General features: G+C 50.1%; 1 protein-coding gene across 1 annotated transcript in view; it reads right to left on the reverse strand.

The window, feature by feature from the left end:
* Dip2b (disco interacting protein 2 homolog B) overlaps positions 1-20,508 on the reverse strand; it is a 153,359-nt gene that overhangs the window by 55,489 nt on the left and 77,362 nt on the right. Inside the window, exons 4-8 of the mRNA XM_055626842.1 lie at positions 13,739-13,864; positions 5,655-5,867; positions 2,911-3,054; positions 1,907-2,026; positions 38-235 (exon numbers count right to left, since the gene is read on the reverse strand). Coding sequence (XP_055482817.1) covers positions 38-235; positions 1,907-2,026; positions 2,911-3,054; positions 5,655-5,867; positions 13,739-13,864 — 801 coding nt within the window. The remainder of the gene's footprint in view (positions 1-37; positions 236-1,906; positions 2,027-2,910; positions 3,055-5,654; positions 5,868-13,738; positions 13,865-20,508) is intronic.

Below are 20,508 nucleotides of genomic sequence, written 5' to 3' on the forward strand. Positions count from 1 at the left end.
GAGAAACCTGCCCACCACGCTGGGGAGGGAGACCCACCGTATGTGAGGGTGTAGACTGGCTTCCCCGTCACGTCCAGCCCCGTCAGGCACGGGCACTTGGCCTGGGTGGAGCCCCAGCGCTGCAGGGCAGATTCCAGGGCAGGTGGCCAGTTGCAGATGACTCCCAGGGGCTCCCCTTTCACCGGGGTCATCTGGCGGCCCTCAGGCTTCGGCTGGTTGGGATCTGGCTGAGGTACTGTGGCAAACGGGCAAGAAAGCGAAGTGAGCTCATGGGCCCCTACCACGACTCTAACCTCTGGCACAACTCTCTCCTCGGTGTGACTTATTCTCACACGGAGAAAGGACAATGTTGGGGCTTCCACCACCCTGCCCAGAGATGCGCACGGGACAAATGGAGAATGTGAACGAGATGGGTATGATGGCCCTCCCTACAGCCCCAGAGCTCAGGAGGCTGAGACATGGACAATCTCCAGTTAACAGTCCACCAAGGAATGCCACTAAGACTCTTGTGTCAACAAAACACTTTGAGAAAGAAAAACCACACACAGCTACGAAGTGCACGTGGGCACAGACAGCAACAGTACCACCTCGGCTGGGGACACTCCCTCCCCCGGGCTTCCTGAGCGTGGAGTCACCCGAGCTGTCCTGGCTTTGCTGTGCATACCACTAGGGCATGCTGAAGCTGTATGTGGGCCAGAGAGCTGGCTCAGTGGTTAAGAACACCCGAGGCTCTTGCAGAGGACCCAGGTTCAAGTCCCATTACCCACGGAGAAGCTCACAACAGTGCAGAAGTGCAGTACCAGAAGGTCTGATGCCCTGGACACAACTCGTGAAAGGGGCACACATGCACGCACGGAGTCAAAGCCCCCACAGAAAACAGCTCAGAGTAAACAACTGAAAGTGGGAAATGCTCCTCGTAACTCGCTATGACGATGTACTTGTAGAACTTAGTTGAAAGGTTTGTCTTACTCTGTTTTTAGAGTGAGCAGACATAATGGGTTTTGTAACAGCATTTCTATCCATCTATGTCATCAAACTTTGTTCAAGACCCCCCTCCCGCCCTCCAAATAGCTCTCTTCGGCCTTCCTGTCACAGGAACTCCACTTCTGCCTCGAATCCCACCTCCATAAAACTTCCTTCTTCTTTCCCAAGACCTGCACACACACCTTCAAATCTACTGCGAGAAGGAAGACGCAGTCTTTCTACTTCTGGGTCTGGCTTCTTTACTTAGTGTAATAATCTCTGCTTAGATCCAGTTCTGTGGATTCGTCCTACTGACATATTTGTTTCACTCCCTATTTTGCACATAATATTTTCAGGCCCTTATTGACCTTTAAATTTAGTCCAAATTTAAGAGGAACACCAGCAACCAGGAGTGATTTTTTTTTTTTTTTTTTTTTTTTTTTTTTGAGACAGAGAACTCTGTGTAGCCCTGACTGTCCTGCACTCACTCTGTAGACAGGCTGGCCTCGAATTCACAGAGATCCACCTGCCTCTGCCTCCCCAGTGCTGGGATACAAGCGGGCACCATGGCGCCCAGCTCCCCAGGAGTGGTTCTTAATAAATGTTTCATGTCTGCAGAGACCGTCCACCTGGCAGGCCATTTTCCACAGGGTTCAGGCACACCCTTTCATGCTTCCAAAAGACACTGGCATTTCTATTCCAAAATTAATCAGCAGTCAAGTAAGTCTATTTACAGTTAGTAAATAGTCTCCCACGGCGAGGCCATGCCTGTGATTACAGCGCACTTGTGAGGCCCCGTCTCCCTGAGCGCTAACACGGAAGGAAGGGTCCGTGGGCACAGCGCAGCTGCACGGGGGCCACGAGGGGCAGCCTTCGAGCACAGCCTGACCGACAGCAGTGTGCACCGACCAGCGAGCACGGCCGTCTGCCCTCTTATTACTACCTTCCACAATTTCCTCAGAGTCGTCCACAAAAAACTCCTTTAAGGGGGGCCTTTTGGGTCGCTTCAGAGTGTTGAGAAGCTGCTGGATTTTTGTAGACACTCTACTGCTCACAGGAACACCTGTACGGGAAAATGGTGACTTCAGATAAAGTTCATTGAGACAAGAAAGATACTTGTTTCCTCAATTACCTCAAAAGACTTTACTTCTTTAAATACTTTTTTGTTTGATTTTGGTTTTTTGAGAGAGGTTTCTCTATGCAGCTCTGGCTGTCCGGACTCACTCTGTAGACCAGGCTGGCCTCAAACTCACAGAGATCCACCTGCCTCTGCCTCCACCAGTGCTGGTATTAAAAACATGCTCTATCACACCCACTTGATTTTTACTTCTTAAAAAAAAAAAAAATGTAACTAGGGGCTGGAGAGATGGCTCAGAGGTTAAGAGCACTGGCTGCTCTTCCAGAGGTTCTGAGTTCAACTCCCAGTAACCACATGGTGGCTCAAAGCCATCTATAATGAGATCTTCTGCCCTCTTCTGGCCCTCAGGTGTACATGCAGATAGAGCACTGTATATATAATAAATAAAAAAATCTTAAAAAAAAGTAACTTAAGCGTTTTGTTATTTTTGTTATAATGAGACTTTTAAGGATCTAAATGCATTGTTTACTGAAACTCTGGGATTTATCTCTCTTCCTCCCCTTCCCTCCTCCTTCCTTGAGCCTGGCCTTTGCCCAGTCTTACTCTATTCAAAAGGAACCAAATACACACACACACACACACACACACACACACACACACACGGCAAACTTATGGCAACAGAAAACAAACACAGTGCTGTTCTGAATCCACAGCTGAAGGGCCTCTCCAGGCCTCCCTTTCTCTTCGCAAGTTCTCTTCTTCCACCCCTGCTCCACAGGCCTTTCTGTGAAGCCAGTGTGAAAAAGAGCCGAGAGAGTGTGCGAAGTGACTCTGCGGCTGGGCCACTCCCGCCTCCACGGAGGGCGTACCGTCAGCTGTGTCCATGAGGCTGGATCTGCTGGACCCTTTGTGCACGCCTTTAACAAAGCCGGAGGGGGGCAGGTCAACGCTTGCTGGGCGGATTGAGGAGGCGGGGGTAGTGGCAGTGACATCAGGAGGGGCGGAGACACTCTCTAAGAGAGGGAAAGACAGAACTTAGACAATACGGAATTGACAGCAAAGGGCCACCTCTAAACCTTGTGCTTGAGAAGGAATAAAAGGCACTCACTCTTTTAAAACAAACTTTAAAAAAGAGTTTATTGTTATACTCGTGTGTGTGTGTGTGTGTGTGGACATGCATGTGTACAGGATACACAACTGGAGGTCAGAGGACAGCTTTTGGCAGCTGTGGGTCCCAGGGATGGGCAAGTCGTGGGCTCAGCGTCTTTAGCTGCTGGGCCATCTCACGGCATAAAACAGACTTTCCAATCAAAGCCTAAGGTCATCCAGGCACATCAGCGTTCCAAAAGTACAGTTTTCACAATCTGAGTCATCTTAGCTGTCAGTGTTTCACTAGAAAACGGGAGCAGAGTGAGGGAGTGCCCAGCCTATCCTAGTCTGCAGTCCTCGGAGCCCAAAGCAGTGGCTCAGGGCCCACATGGGACATGAGATGAGTTTCCTTCTAATCTGACAGACCCACCTGCAGTGGGGCCCACAGCCACGCAAGTTGAGGTCTCGCTCTGAGCAGAGAAGAACCCACGCACGCTACTTCACCGAAAAGTTCTTGTGAATTTTACTTTTTGAGACAGGGTCTCATCAGGCTGGCCCTCCTGCTGGGTGACAGGTGTGTGCTGTATTGCTCAGTGTCAGTGGGGCAGAAGTGAGCAGCTAAGAGAGCTGGTGAACAAAGCTCTGCCACTCCCCCACACACACTCACACACATACACACATGTGCAAACACACACAAACACACACCACACACATATATGGTTGAGCACACACTCACATACATGCACACACCACACACTCCCAAGCACACAGCACACACACACACAAATCTTCTGGAGAAAAAGGAAATGCGAGGATAAACCGCTAAAGAACCATGAAGAGGGGAAACATAACTGTAAGATCAGTTAAGAGTGAGATTTCTGTGCTTCAGAGGCCCGTGCTTATCAGTTTCACAAGTTTAATACTTTTAGTTTGAAGCACACGCTGAGTCCACTGTGGTGCAGAGTGTCGAGAAAGGCGGCAAGTTCTTCTGCTTTCTTTTTGTCTCATGTGCCTCAAGCCACCTGAATTTGGGTTTGTGATTCTCTTGCCTTTCAAGCGCTGGGTTGCGGGTGTGTCACTACACCTGCTCTGTTTTTTTGTTTTTCAAGAAGGGGTCCTGCTATGTAGCCCAAGTTGGCCTTAATTCTCTTCAACCTTCCAAATGCAGGGAGTACAGGTGTGTCCCAGCGAACCCGATTAGAAATTCGCACTTTCCCCATCACGCTCATCCGGGCAACTTGTGTAGGAGGAAAGCCATGGGTGGCATTTCATTGTCCAAAATAAGGGAGAGGCTGAGGGGGCTAAGGCACAGTGGGCTAAATCACAAAAGAAACAGAACTACATATATGTGCAGATGCCTCGAGATGCTCCCGAGAGTTGGGACTAAAGGCATGTGGCACCACGCCCCACGAGACTGCAGCCTCTTTAAGGAGCAGGAATGACATCAATGAGAGCTAACATCCAAGAGCGGAAGCACCGGATGGGATAGTCTCTGAAAACCGAGAGCCATGCGCAACCCTCTTGGTAAAACCCAGACAACGGAAAGCAAGTGTCTGGATTTCTTTTTGCAAGTGGAAAAGCTCTTTTTCAGACATATTCATCAATACATTCTCAGCTCCTTATTCTCCATAGGGAACATGCATGTCTGTGCGTGGCTGCCCTGGGACACAGTGCAGAGCAAAGAGCACCGGGGGGGGGGGGGTCACCATGGATGGCATGTGGCTTTTTATGTGTCAATTATACCCACAAGATAGCTCTATTAAAAATTATAACCAGAAATTAAAATTTTCCAGCCTTTTCTTTTCAGAATTCACATTGAAATATTATATAAAGTGATACAGAAAGGTTGCTTAGGTGACAACTGAGACAATGAGATGTGATTGGTCAAGAAAAACGGGTGACAGAGCAGACACAGCACAAGGGCGCGACAGTGCGATCAGCGCCTGCCAAGTAAGTAAAGCAGAGACCACAGAGAAACAACAAAACGCACAGACACACAGAGCAGAGCCAAGCAACAGTTGCGCCCCACGTGGCAGCTCATGGAGGTGCCCTCGGCCTGCACACAGTCCATGCAGCGGCACAGCAGCTGCAACATAACGCCAGTCTTTAGGCTGAGGACACAGGCTGGCGGACGGCGGCCCGGCGCAGCCCCTGCCCAGACGGGACACGTGTGCTTTATGGGATACACACGCCTTCCTGGGAGGCCTCAGGCGCTGCATGCTTCAGCAGCCCTGACGTAGGGACTGTTTCTCCTTTCGGATAGGCAGACTGGTGTTATGTCGTGCAGCTTCAGGACTGCACATGGAAATAGATATGGCTTCAGGTGAGCACTGTGAATCAGAAACGCTGACGATGCCCATGACCGCACACGGGCACTGCCGGTGCTCCCTTCTCGCCTCACTAGCTACTCTCTGTGATCGCATCTTTAGGCCACACTGAAAACTTAACAGGATCATAAATCACTTCCTGGTCCAGGGTACCTCACGGGACATTAGTGGGTTTCCTGGGCAGGCCCCACTCCTACCTAGTCGAGCACTGGCAAGCACGTCAGCTAGAGACCCGCTGGTCCCTTTCACCTCTCCGTGGGACAGCGTGGAGGACGCCGACGAAGAGGTGGACGATCCCTGAACGGAGCGGTTGATCCAGGACTCGGCGTTCTGCAAGCTTTGCTGCAAGGCAGCGGACAGCGCGGCCTGGCGCCTCAGAGAGCCCTCATCCTCAGAGGCCGAAGACGTGTCTGTGTGGAATCAGAAAAAGAGAAGTCTCGATCCTGCCCTGAGCACAGACTTTTCGGGGTTCTTGGTCACTGCCTGCGCACTGGAGGCCAACAGTGGCGGAACACCAGCATTCTCAAGCTAGGTTAGCAGGGACGTTTCCTGAGATGAAGAGATCTGTGGACCGCAACCCGCAGAACAGCTGAACTCGGAAGACCATGTTAAACTTTAAATCACAACCAACAAAGAAAAACACCCTCTACAAACTCAACTGTTTTTCTGCTCTGAGATTGCTGTCCACATTCTTCTGGTTTGTCTGCTTAAAGGGACCTTGTGACAGGTGGCCACGCAGGGTCCTGTGGATATTTGTCTCTGCTTAAAAGGAAAGGATGGTGGTAGAAGATGCAGAAGCTACTTCTGTTGAAAATGGAGCCAGAGCTGGGTGATGGGAAACTGCATTAGGCCGGGGCGCTGCTTGCTCTATTGGACAGGCTAGCCGGGTACCGGATACAGTGAGGTTTCCAGAAGACTGAGAATTCCCTGCTGCCTCAGCTGAGCCTGGCTGACTTCAGGAAGCAAGATGAAATCAGAACAGCCTCCTGAGAAAGCAGATGTCCAACTGCACATAGGAAGGGCAAGGCTGGGGAGAAGCCGGAGCTATCTCGGGCTAGGACTCCACACGTCACCCAAGAGCCACCACTGACCTGGGACAAACCCTTCTGAATGACTTTGGGCGGCGCTAATTAGTGACCTGTGGGTTGTATGAACTCCTTCACTTTGCTTTTGTTTCTGCAGTGCTAAGAATAAAACCTGGGGCCTCGTACGTGCTGTGTAAGCTAACTCCCCAACTACCCCACCCCAGTCCCATTCAGTTTTCGTCTGTTTCATGACATTCTGCAGAAATGTTTTGCCAAATTCAGATAAATATGTGGGCCCGAGACATGCAGTAGTTCAAAGAGCTGGAGAAAGAAGAGGGCAGGAAAGTTGCTACATGCCACGATGGCAACTGGAACCACTAAAACCCCATTATGGTAATCCAGAATCCATAAGTCTAATCTTTAAACCCAGCACACAAAAGCTGAAGCAAAGGCCACAACCTTTGCTTGAAGATGGTCTTCAGGACCACCTGCAAAGCTTTCCCTCACAGTAAAGGAGCCTCACAGCCCAGGCATTGTGATGGTTCTTAACTCGCATGTTCAGGAGGCTATGTGAGGTCCTAGGATTCTCAGATGGCTGAATGCCATTGAAAAGCCGTACGCTGTGGTCCTGGCCATACACAACCCCAGACCAGAACACAACACGCTGTGGGAAGATCGGCCAAGAACGCTACGGGGAGAAGGACCGATCTTGGCCCAGGTTTGAAGTCTTTTTAATGTAAGGGAGTACATTACAGAGAGGTATGAGATGGGGGTGGGAGAAAGAGAGACAGGACAGAGACAGGCCCCAGAGATTTCAGCCACCAAGCACTCCCTACAGGAGAAAGGCTCATAACATAACAGGGAGCAGTCAGGGAGCACACAAGAGAGCAGGATTTAAAGAAAGCATTTTAAAATAATTTCTAAAAATACCGTAACATTTCAATTCTATCTTGAAAGGAAAAGATTCTCTAAACAACCAGAAAGTGTGGGTGGCAGGGAGACAGGAAGGCCTGTGACGTTCTCACTGCAAGAATAAAGTATTTTGGGTGCCATCTCAGAATCCCACATAGGCCTCTGGATTTACAAGTTGCCCTTACTGTATCATTTTAATTTGTGTAAGTCTAAAGCCAGAATAAATCAATTTTTATAGACAGTAAAAACAGTATCTTCATTATTGGATTTGTGGAAACTGATTGCATTATGTTTCTGTATTTGATCAATTATGTAATTAGGTGTAGTGTTTCAATTCAATTACCTGCTCTGCCTGCTGGCCCTCCTCTGGGTGTTTAATGGCTTAAAGCTAAGGAGCAGCTTAGGCGAGGGGAAAACAAGGCTCTGTCTTCCATTTGAACCCTGAGGTCTACCACTCTGCTGTAAGTTGAGGTTAAGATGACTCATTGTGAAGACTGTTTATATTCAACACCACGCCCGGCCCTACAGCAGACGGTGGCAGCAAGTAAGAAAGGATGGGGGAACAGAAAACAAGGCATTTGACGATATTAACAGAATGGAAACTAGCTGAAGCACACAAGGCAAAAGTGGCAGTGATGTGAGGCCAAAGCCAGGCACGAAAAGATGCCTTCCTAACGCTGCTGGGCCAGCGTGGAGCTGGGGAGCACCAACAGACCCCTCTCATGCCCTGGAGCACTGATACAACATGCTCCGTCTTTGTCATCTGCCACAGAATCTGATACTTTCCCTGATAACATTTAAACAGGGCACCGGAGAGACGACTCAGGGGTTCAGAAGCCCTTACTCCTGGCCAAGCTCAGAGCTCAACACCCTTCTCAAGTGGGTCCCAAAACCTGCAACTCCAGCTCCAAGGGACCCGAGGACACCTTCTGGCCACCAGAAGGGTCGTTTCACAGTCCTAGAGAGCTTGGCCTTGAACTCATGACAACCAGTCCTCTTGCCTCCTAAGTGCTGGGTGGGATCAGAGTCAGGAGTCACTACCCAGCTCACAGGTTCTTGTTCTTGCGGCTGTCAGCGGCTCTGGGGCTGCCACTGAGGCTGCGTGGGAGACAGGTGCGCTGCTGCTGAGCTGCAGCCCAGCAAAGAATTCTGAACGCGAGGTCCGCCCTCCGTGTGGGGTGCGATCTAACAGCAGCAGCCGATGCTGCTCACCAGAAGCCTGCCGCTGCTTTGTAACCAGTTAGGGACACAGAAGTTACCTGCTTATTACTTTCAAGGAAAGAAAAGTCCCCAGTTTACTAACTGTTCTTAACTGCTATGACTTTAGTCATGTGTGGACATTATATTTAAAATGTTTATTTTAAAAACTGAACACTTGAGGCTTAACCACAGTTAAGGACACTCACTGGCTATTCTTCCAAAAGATCCAGGTTTGAGTCCTAGCACACACATGGTAGTTTACAACTGTCTGTAACTCCAGCTCCAGGGATGCAGACAGCCACAGAGGCAAACATCCATACACACAGAAATTCTGAACATTTGTTGCATTCGCTATTTATTGCACTCTGGGGTATTTTTCCAAGAAAAAAGCATCCATTTATACAAAGACTTGTACACGAATGTTATTTATAATAGCTTAAAATGGAAAACAACCCGGTTGTACGAGTACAGACAACTGGATGGCTGAGCTACACTCTACTCATGTCTGGAGCCTGACACAGCCACGAGCAATCTGTTGGTGGGTCCAACATGGCTGATTAAAAGCCAGCCCTTCCTCCCCCACGGTCTGTAAAAAGGAAACAAAACTGTATGGCTCTCTCACATAAGGATTTGGAAAAATGCAAACTAGTGTGTAGAGATGAGCAGAGTAGCAGTGGCTCCCAGGGTGGGGAGGGCCAGGAGGGATCCAGGGATGCAAAGATGGTTGTCATCCTAACTGCGTTTCTATGTTAAAACTCAGCAAAGTACACAGCCTAAAGGCGTGTTGTTAGGCTCTAGCTATAGCTCAGGGTGTGCGATCTGGGGTCAAACCCCTGACTCAACCCCCAAAGCTGTTTATTTTGTACCAACTTTAATTCAATAAAAACAATTTATTTAATTCAACCAAACAAAACCCCCTAATTTTAAGACTTAGAAGGATGAAAATGACACCTAAGCCACATGACACGCCGAGGACACTATGAACTGCACGGGTTCCTGGAGGACAGTTCCTATGAGAGCTGGAGCCATGACCCAAGCTCAGGTCCCAGCACCCACACTGGGCTCACAACAGTCCAACTCCAGGTCCAGGAGATCACATGCTGCACATATATACGTACACACAAAACCTTCACAAAAGTAAAAGTCTTTAAAAAAGAAGAAGAAAGGAAAATACATCCTGCCATTGGGCCCATTTGACAGATGACAAAATTCGGTCTAGACCGTGGTTCAGCAAAGCGAGTAAGCCATACTCCACTAAAAGGACAGACGAAATGCATCCTCCACAAGCACTGTGAGCAGTCTGTTGTCTCAGCTGGGCATGGAGTGGGTGACTGCACACAAGCCTCTCCACAGAAAAGTCCCTCCTGCAGCCAAGCCTGCTGTGCGGTGGGGGACTGAGCCCGGCAGCTCTCAGGAGGCGACAGCACACAGAAGCAGCTGTCCCACTGTGACAGTTAGCAGACTGAGCAATCAGGAAGAACATGGAGTCTGACCCTGCTGCTGGAAATAAGTAAGTCACTCAAGGACCGACCGACCGTGATCCTCCTACTCCGCAAAGCATTTATATGCATGCACTGGGCAGTGGGAAAGTCCTTGGCACAGGGCGAGGCACCATCACTCCATGAAGCACCCCTGAGGCAGACAAAAACTATCCATACACCAATGTGTCCCAGGTGTCATTTTTATATAGACAAATACAGAGAACGGAATTAAGAGTGTGGTAAAAGTTTAAAAACAAAACTATGGAGAGGAAAATTTCTCCCTGTCTTCCAGCCCCAAGAATGACCACAGTCGCTGCTGCCAAGCAAGAGCCTGTTGGGGCACACAGCCACATGAAGCTGCCTCCACCAGGGCAGGGCTTGAGGGGGCACAGATGGTCACCTGCTCCTCTCACTGCAGCAAGGAATACGCCTGCAGAAAAAGCTCAGCAGCACAGATGCATGCATAAACAGACAGAGTAAGTAAGCAAGTGCTGTGCGTCTGCACTGTTTTCCGGACAAATGAGTCACGGCATTACACAAAGACCCTTACAGATTGCGAGGTAACTGCTTTGTGACATCACTAAGGATTTCATCGCTTCACAAGACTGGACGATAGGAATGCAAGCAGTCTAAAAGACAGTGAGAGGCCACAGGCACCAAGACCAGGAATCACCACACACTGAGAACTCAAGTCCCTAAACCCACGGCAGCTCAGGGTGTGCGCCAGCAGTCATTTGAGTCGAGAGTCGTTCATGAAGAAATACAAACAACCTCCCACGCCAACTGTTGCCATTGCTTCCCTACAGCATGACACCATACGTGAAGGCAAAATTTCAGGGTTTTCCTCCCTTTTCATCAGGTAGCTCTGATTTTCACCTGGTTGGCAACCCAGGTGACTGTGCACCCTGAGAAGAAAAGCAACCAATGACCGGTGCCCAGAAGTGAGTTCCACACAACACAGCACACGAGGGAAGAGCCTTCACACCTCACGTATGGGTGAGTCAGAGTACAAAGAGCCACGCCGAGATACTGTCAACTGTGCAAGCGTGGCACAGGCTCTGTGTGCACGCAGGAGGCAGATGAGGGGTGCGCTTGCTCAATCGCTCTCCACCTTAACTTTCCAGGCAGAGTTTCTCCCTACACATGGGGTGGTGGGCTGGCCAGTGTGCCCTGGGAGTCCAGCTGCCTCCTCCCCATGCAGTACTGGGGTTACACCACCGCACCCAGGCTTTATGATGGAACAAACTTTATGGGGAACAAACTCTACAGAGCCACCCCAGCTGCCATTCTGATAACTGGCCAGAGCTGGCTTTAGACGCACTCAGTGACGAGCTATCCTGTCATTCCTCCACTGCTGAAATATAACCTCTTAACTTGGGTCCTGAGGGCTAGCAAAAGTTGATAAGCCAGATAAAACTGTGTGGTAACCATGCGACAGAGCTCACACGTCCTGGAGCACATGGTTGGTGGCTTACAGTGCAACAGGGCAGGAGCAGCCAAGGCTCTTTCCTTCTTTCTTTTTGGTTTTTTGAGACAGGGTTTCTCTGTGTAGCCCTGGCTGTCCCAGAATTCACTCTGTAGACCAGGCTAGCCTTGAACTCAGAGATCCTCCTGCCTCTGCCTCCCAAGTGCTGGGACTGAAGGCAGGTGCCATCACGCCCAGTGAGAATGGCAAATTCCGCTGCTGACAGGAAAGGTGCCAGCAGAATCCCCACGACACAGGCCCCACCCTCCCTTGGGAGCGAAGTGTTCTACTTGGCATGCGCAGAACTGTTGGATGAGAACGCCACCAAAACTGATCGTGCTGGGCTGTGTGAGCCCGCTGTGGAGGGACTCAGCACCTCTAGTTGGGAGAGATTTTCTACTTGCAACAGAGATGTCCCTAAAAGCATATGGAGGTGTTTCAAATCCTGTTGTAGAGCAGAGGTAAGTGGACAGGAAGCCTGACCACACTGTTCTGCTGAGTTGGGTCTTAGGAGAGAGAACTCCATCTTGTTATGAATGATTAGCATCTGCAGTGTGATCAATAACATTATGCTACATCTCAAGGGTTCTACAAGAACAGAGCATGCATGCTCAGAAATGCAGGGGCTTGCAGGAGACTACAAGGACTATGGTTCCATTCAGCAGTGAACAGTTTTGTGGTTTGTTTTGAGAGCTGCTAAGTTCCCCTGCAGCAGTGACTTTTATGAAGGGGCTGATAAAAAGGTTTCTATTCCTTGGGAGCCCTCTCCCCATCCTTGGCGGTGCTCTCACTTCTAAGGCAGAGCCATGAGAGCAGCCTTTTACCCCGAGCCCACACGGCCTCGACAGAGGCTGGGAGAAGGCTGCATGTAGTGCTGCTCCCTGCCCTTTGCCATTTACTGACATTGAGCCTTCGGCCATTCTGCAGGGAGCTGCCAACGCAGACGGCGAGCAGGCTGAGAGCCTCCTTTGTGCCCAAGGACCCAACTTGTAGAGTGCACGAATGTGGAAGGGAACCCATCCAAGACTCTGAATGAGGGGGTCTTAAGTATGCACCACTATGGACACAAAATGCCCCATTGTGCTAAGTCTGCGAGAGGTATCCTGTGTTAAATGTGAAGAAACACTTGAAGCCACAGAGCTATTTCTCTTTCAAACATACTGACACCACGAATGTGAAGGGAAGAAAGCACACACAGCCAATGAGCCCACAGCAAACCCAAGTGCTCTGACAGGTCAGCCAAAGCCTAGAAGAAACTGTCACGGGAGCCCTGGACCCACAAGCGAAGCCCAGCGCGGCAGCTGTGAGCGCACCAACCACTCAGCGCAGCCTCCAGGGCCCTGGACAAAGCGCGACAGGGTCAAGAGCAGGTGCTGCTCCCACACAGGCCCCAGGGGCAGGCCCGGCGCCTCTAACAGTGTGCAACCCTGGTCCTAGGGGCCTGTTACCCTCTTCTGGCCTCCCCGGGCATCAGGCGTGTTCACAGTGCACATACTACAGACATGCAAGCAGAACACTCACACACAAACTAAAAATAAGCAAATAATTTAAAATATCCCCTTGTGTTTCATCTAAGGAAAAAGTTAAGGTTTTACAAACTTGTCAAAAAATTCTGAACAGAAAAGAATTTTGAGGTTTGTCTAGTTGGTCCTCAGATGAAATTCTAACTCCTAAATTTACACTGGGAGGAACAAAGATTCCAAGTCTGGTGAGTGGGGATGGGGGATGTCTGCTTCCCACTTACCTCAGGATCTCACTATAAGGAAAAATGTAAAGATATAAAAATATATTAACAGACGTCTATTTTTTCAGACCTATTTCAAATTTGGATTAAGTGCTCCTAAAACCTCTAATGACACAACATTTTGTCCCAGGTCCACCTACTCCCACGATGGCTGCTGAGATGAAGCATCGACTGAGGAGACGGGCGCAGCCATGTTCTCACAGAAGGGCCTGTGTTTACTGCCTACACAGAGTGGACATCACAGGCAGTAAAGGCTGGAGTGCAGCAGAAAGCGGCCAGCAGGGGTCTAAGAACACCTGCCTTGCTGCGTGGCATGAACACGGTGACATCACCACCAGCCTCGTTGAGAGCGCACACCTGAGGTCACTGATGCTGGGTGCGAGTTCCAGGTCCCATCTCAGAAAGAAAAAGCAGTATTTCAGTAACTATCACAGAGAAAGGAGGACACACCTACCGGGAGGCGTGCAGGCATCCGCAGGAGACTGGACGAATGTGGACCGCCTCTTGGTGGGCATGGGCAAAGCCATTTTCTGTTCTTTGTGCTTTGCCAGAGCAGCCTGGACTGCTTCCGTGTGGATGTCTGAAAGTTAAACACATGGAAATTTGCATTCGGCTGACTGCAACCTCTGAGAAATGAACCCTCGGTACGCAGGTTGTTAAAAATGCCAAGGGGAGGCTTGGTGGTTTTATTATCTTTTGATGCAGATCAATTAAAATAAAAACCAAAGATAGAAACAGAAGAAGTCCAGGGTAATTTCACGGAGAACCTGCAGACTGATTACACGACTTCCTGACACAGAAAGAAGGGCCGGGTGGGGTGGGTGGTCTAGCAAGCATCTGTGCCAAGGGCGCTCTGCATCTAGGTGAGCTGGTGCTAATTCTAAGGAATAATTAGACGTGTCCTAAAGTACAATCTTGAACTGCAGCACTTCCAAGAACAGCAGCCGAGAGCTGCTGTGACCAGCCGGTTCTCTGGCACAGAACAGAAGGGCGTGAGACTGGTTTAGGAAGCCACAGGGCATGTGTTGCATGTCTGCCAGGCTGCACACAACTCCGGCCTCTACCGGGACACGTCACAGGAACCCCAAAATTAACAGACTCCAAACAGAGCCCTGGCTGTCCACTCCCTCTACAGGCGCCTGCTCTCACTCTGCACACAATGCACGCTGCGCCGCCGCTGCCTGTAACAGACGCCTTCCAAGACAGTCAACCTGCACCTCTGGCCTCCGCACCCATGCACATACAAGTCCACACCACCCACACCTACACAAACACGCGAGGACATGCACCTCACACACAAAGACTAACAGCAGAAAGGACACTCTTACAGAGCCTGGCAAGGTGGATCAAACCCCAGGCGCCTCCCAGCTGCTGCCTCCTCCCTAGCTGAGGGCTCCTCCTGGCCTAGGAATGGCTTCACACCCTCCCAGACCTCTCCGTGTGACCTCGGAAGCTGTCCAACCAGATCCTTCTTTGGGGAACATTAACTCTTAATCAGACACTGTAGGTCCTAGGGCAGGTTTGAGTTACTGGCAATGACCCAGAAAAGAGAGATTCTAACTTCCAGCGAGATCCCTAGAGTTTTCTCCTCTTCTAGAGGTTTCTCAGCCACTTCCCTCTGAGGCCTACACCAGCTAGGTAGCCCGAGTCAGCAGCTGTTTGTGCAACCAAAAGAGCCCTGACTAACACAAAGAAAAACTCTTTTAACATAACATTTTTGTTGATTTTCTGGGAATTTCAGAATTTTACATAATGTATCCAGACCATCCAGGTCCATTACTCCCCCACACTTGTGCCTCCCCGCAAAAAAAGATTTTAAAAAGGTCCAATTCGTGTTGCCCATACAGTCACTCTAGCATGGTCAACTGCCTACGGCCAGCCCCTAGACGGGTCCTCCCCACCCAGTCCTGCCAGAAGCCATGATTGTGCAGAGCTACACTTCACAGTTCTTAGGAGTTCTCCTCAATGGCTTCCTGTCTAGATTGTTGCCTTTTGGGGGTGAGCAGGTTGTCATAGAAGCCTTTTCTGTCTCTCAACCGCGAGTGTGCTGCCATCTACACCACTGCTGAAGCAGCTTCCTTGTCCTTACAGTTGGCAGGAGCACAGATCATGGATTTACACGGGGTATCTGGTTAGCACAGATGGACAATGAGCAGCCACTTGGCCTCAAGCATCGTACACACCACGGACCACAGCATGGTCTCCTGACAGTCACCAACACGGTCCACAGTGGCAGAGCAGCCCATGAACATCAACATGGCTTCAGGCAGCAGCACACACCAGACAACTGCATGGCCTTCGGAGGTGACACAGGCCATGCACATCCACACGGCTTCAGGAGGCAGCAGGGGCCACGCACATCAACATGGCCTCCAACAGTGGCTCAGGCCTCAGACACACACAGGCTCAGCTTCTCCCACTCCCCACTCCGACCCTCCATCATAAATCCATTTTTGTTGCACTGGAAACTGCGGCCGCTGAACTCAGCCACTCCTGCTGCAGCACAAATCGCCAACAGAGAGGCGGGCTGCAGTGCCGGCCATACACCTCAAGCCAAGAGAACAGATCTGGACAGATATGAGAGGCCCTCTCCAGTAACACGGGGAGGGACTAAGCCAAAAGCATCCAAACTGATCGTGAGAACTTGATACAAAATTGCGGTAAGACATTAGGCCATTTACAGAGCTCAGACTTTCAAGCCCAATATGCTGTCCCGCTTACAATGACACCACATAGGGACTTTACCAGTTGGTTTTTGTGTTTGACAGCAATAAGAAAAATGGGCTGTGGGGATAACTCAGGGGCCAAGCACTTCTCTGGTATGTGTGAGGCCCTAGTCCAATCCTACTTCAATCCCTAGAATCACCCAGAAAAAAAAAAAAAAAAAGTACTACTATATTACAAAAACAATTTAAACAAATACAACACTAAGAACTCGGGAAGATAGAGCAGCTCGCTGCCGGGCCCAGCTCCCTCAGGTCTCCACACCTGTGAGCACAGCTAACATCTGCCTCCTGCACGCTGGGGTAGAGCTGTGCACTCGCTGCCGGGCCCAGTTCGGGCTGTTGCTTTTAAGGCCACAGTACCAACTTACCTACTTTGGGTTCTGAAATGAAGCAATTTTATGTGACATTTATATTTATCATACTATTTTAATATTCCCTAACTCTACTCAAATCAAGACTGCCATATCTTATGGAAATTCTGACACTACCATATAAAACAGACATATTACAATGTTTTTAAAAAGTGTCCTTATATTAAATGAAACATGCCTCTTCACTGTCTTGGAAAATACATAACCAATTATATTAAGATAAAATACTTTCTCAGTGACAGGACACGGAAAGCGAGTGTTTTCATTTGGTTCTCTATCTCCAAAAGTATTTTCACATGTGATGCAAAAGTGAGAGCAAAGCTTCCAAAGCCAGGCATCTCCCCACTGACCCTCAAGGGAGGCTTGAAGCAGCTGCGTCGCTAAGAACCGCAGGGCAGGATCACAGCATCAGGCGCGAACCCTGCGCCATCCAACAGTCCCTGCGTTAGAACCCTGGCCAGGCACTGCTGTCGGAAGAGATTCCCCTCACTCCAGTCAAGACTCCTCCCAGGAGGAGCCCAGAACCGACTAACAGAACGTGATGGGTTCACCCTCATCTCTAATAAGGAAATCACTTCCAAAGTTAAGTCCCTAGACAAAGCTGACTTTGGATTTTCTGCCAAAAGCAAGGAAGTGGAGTATCGTTTTCCAGCACCAACGTCTGAGGATAACAGGGTGATGCTACTATGCCCTGAAAGCCCATACTTGTTTTTTTGTTTTGTTTGGGGTGGTTAATTTCTCTGAAGATCACAGCAAAGGCAACGTTAGAGTGGCTTCCTACTAGATGACATCCACTGTAAGTGCTACCTGTGTTTTCTGTCCTCAGAAACACAGCACATGTGCGCAGAAAGGCGTATCACCCCTTGATGGTCCAGCCAGAGAGGCTCGACTGGGCAGTGTGGCCGAGGCCCTCCAGCTGAGCACTAAGAACAGGTCTGGGGTTCTACCCTGAAGAGCAGGGTCGGAGAGACGGCTCACCAACCTGCTGCTCCTGCAGGGGCCCAGACTGAATTCCCAGCACCCGCATCAATCCGCAATGGTCTGGAACGCTAGTTCCAGGCGGTCCAACACCCTTTTCTGGCCTCCATGGACACTAGGCACACACAGGATGCACAGACATACATGCAGGCAAACACACACACACAAAATGAACTCTGAAAGCGTGAGCACTTACAATATGCCTGAAACATTAGCACAAAGGCCTAGAGCTGACGGGGCCTGACATGCCACAGGCGCTGCAAGCCTGTGCCGAGTGAGAACTGTTCCCGCCACACTCGGCGGCATTAGCTGCCCAGCCTTTCTGTGTAGCCACACTGCGGTCTCAGCTGCAGGTGAACGGAGCAGCCTTTCTGCTCTTGCTGGTTTGCATGTGGCATGCAGTACAGCTCTTCCCGTGACTAGAGACACAGAGAAGCTCCCCGTCCTCCCCTCTGCTGCTGCTGCTTTAAGGAATGCCAGCATTCTGCAGGACATTCGCTAATGTGCTGAGAGTTTTCCCGGCTACACAGCGAACTATTCCCGAAATACTGAAAACAGCAGTGTTTGTCTAGACTCTATGCTTACTTGTCTTTTTGCGTTCCCCTCTGACAATGTTGCAACATTCAGTTTCTCATACTTTGGGAGACTTCTTTTTAATGTTAGGGAGGTGCTTTTTCCCCCCCTTCAGTTTTTGAGATGGGGTTTCTTGTGTAGCCTTGGTTGATGAGTCCAGAGTTCCGCCTGCCTCTGCCTCCCCATGTGCTGGGATTATAGGCGTGCGCACATCTTAGGGAGGTGCTTTAAAAATTACTATTATTTATTTTATGTGCATGAATGTTTCGTCACATTTGTGAGTGTGTGTACCACTGGAGGCCAAATGAAGACACTGGAGTTACAGATGGTTGTGAGCTGCCATATGGGCGCTGGGAATTGAAATTGGGTCCTCCGAAAGAACAAGTACTCTTTTTTCCCCCCTTAAATTTGTCTGCACGTACGCCTCCACTCCAGAAGAGCGCACTAGATCTCATTCTGGATGGTTGTGAGCCACCATGTGGTTGCTGGGAATTGAACTCAGGACCTCTGGAAGAACAGTCAGTGCTCTTAAACCTCTGAGCCATCTCTCCAGCCCTGAACAAGTACTCTTAACCACTGAGCCGTCTCTCCAGCCCTTCAGAGATTTTAAAAATATATTTCTTATTTGCATTTTGTGTTACATGTTATACATACCTGTGCGCTGCCTGTGGAGGCCAGAGAATGGGGTTAGAGCCTCAGGAGCTGCAGCTATAGGCTGCTGTGGGCCACTGAGTGCTGACAACTGAACTAGGCCCTCTGCAAGAGCAGCAAGCACTCTTAGCCACTGAGCCACACGGATTATTTTTGTGAAGTACCTTTTCTTTCCCACTTATCTCTCCTCATGGGCCTGTTTCTTACTAGTTTCCTCTCTCTCACAAAGTCCCAGTGAGATAATATCAGCCTGACCATCAGTCCTTATCACTCACTGCCTTGCATTTCCAAACACCCAGTTCACAGACCAGGCTTTCTAATAGTTGGGGAATTCAGAGAGAGTGTTTCATTACGGCTGGGCCTAGAGATCACAAACGGGTGTCTGCCGGAGAAAGCCAAATTGTGCATCCCCCAAGGCTCACACAGCCCTTTACATACGAAGTCATTTTAGACACAGGCTGTAGAGAATCACCTTCTGGGTTCCTTAAATTAGTCCTTTTCCTTAACAACCATGTCAAGAAAGAGAGAAAACCCAGGGGAGAAAAGGAAGCCTCTAGGAGGCTGGGAGCGAGGACACAAATGCCCAAACCCGCCTGCACTCTGCTGAACCTGAGCGCGCCTCACAGGGGACAGCGGCCCCTCCACACCAGGGCTGACTGCTGGCGACAAACAGAACTCCGGGTCTGCTCGGTGCCTCCAACATTACCGCTCCCGTCCACCCTTAGCTGCAGGTTTTTAGCTGGGAGTGGGGGAGCGTGCTGTACCCTACCATCTGGGAAGCTCACACCTCTAAGGGCAGCCTGAGCCACAGTCCCCGTACAAAACAAGCAATCCCACTGTGCTTCCGGGGAGACAGCAGCTACAGTATGCACTGGACAGAGCAAAACCTGAGCAGACTGCCACGCTGCTCAACTGGCAGAACACTTGACAACACTCCAGGTCTGGCTCCGGCAGCCTCCCCTCACCTTGTCTTCAGCCCTGGAAAGTGCCTGCGCCCTTAAGTTCCAGCTAGACAGAACCTGCCATCTGGTACCATTTTCCTAACCAACCCTGGCCCCTGTGCCATGCCTACACTCCCCGACCCCTCAGCACACGGCACTGTGGAGGGAAATGCTGCCACAGTGTCTGTCTGCAGTGCTGCCCCAGCCTCCCACTCCGGCCTCCCTGTGAACCTGCCTCCCGTGACGTCCACTCCCAGAAAGGACCGGCCAGCTCTGTGTCCTTTTCACTTAAACTCCGTTTCTGAGAAGACAGTTTTCTAGGTAAGGTCATGGTAAGTGTAGCTAGTAAAAGGAGACAAAAATCTAGGGAAAGCAAAATAACATTGCAGTTGAGTCTCCACAGGATGCGCCGCATGGTGGGCAGCGAATGGCACCAGAAGGTCTGCTCTGGTTGGCTCCTCTGCCCACCAGCTCTCCACCAAGCACAGCTCTGTTCCTTTTCCCTCGACAGCAGAACCTTCTGCGCTAGAAGACATCACACGGAGGAGCTCTCTAACAGCAAGTTCCACAGTGAGATCTGCTCAGGGTCCATCTGCCATGGGACTACTCAGCAGCAACACAAGCACAGGAGGACACGCCTCCTCCTCCTGAGTGACCTAACTCCCACCTTCTTTTACTTCTTTATCCACAATGCCATGTGTCTGACTCCTTCTCCAAAACTGAAATTCCTTGAGGGCAGAAATGTCTCATTTGCTACTGTTTGGTCAGAAAACTTGAGTATCTACAGCTGACACTCAGGAGGCACCAGATCCACTGCCGAGTGAGTAAATAAACACACCTCCTCGCTCAAGGGAAAGCAGCACATCAAACAGGAGGATGCTCAGGACACACAGCTCACACTGCCCAGGACACATAGCTAGCACTGCTCAGGACACACAGCTCGCACTGCTCAGGACACACAGCTCACAGTCCACACTGCCCAGG

Source organism: Psammomys obesus, unplaced genomic scaffold (assembly GCF_907164565.1).
Source record: "Psammomys obesus unplaced genomic scaffold, mPsaObe1.curated_primary_1811, whole genome shotgun sequence".
Classification (NCBI taxonomy): Eukaryota; Metazoa; Chordata; class Mammalia; order Rodentia; family Muridae; genus Psammomys; species Psammomys obesus.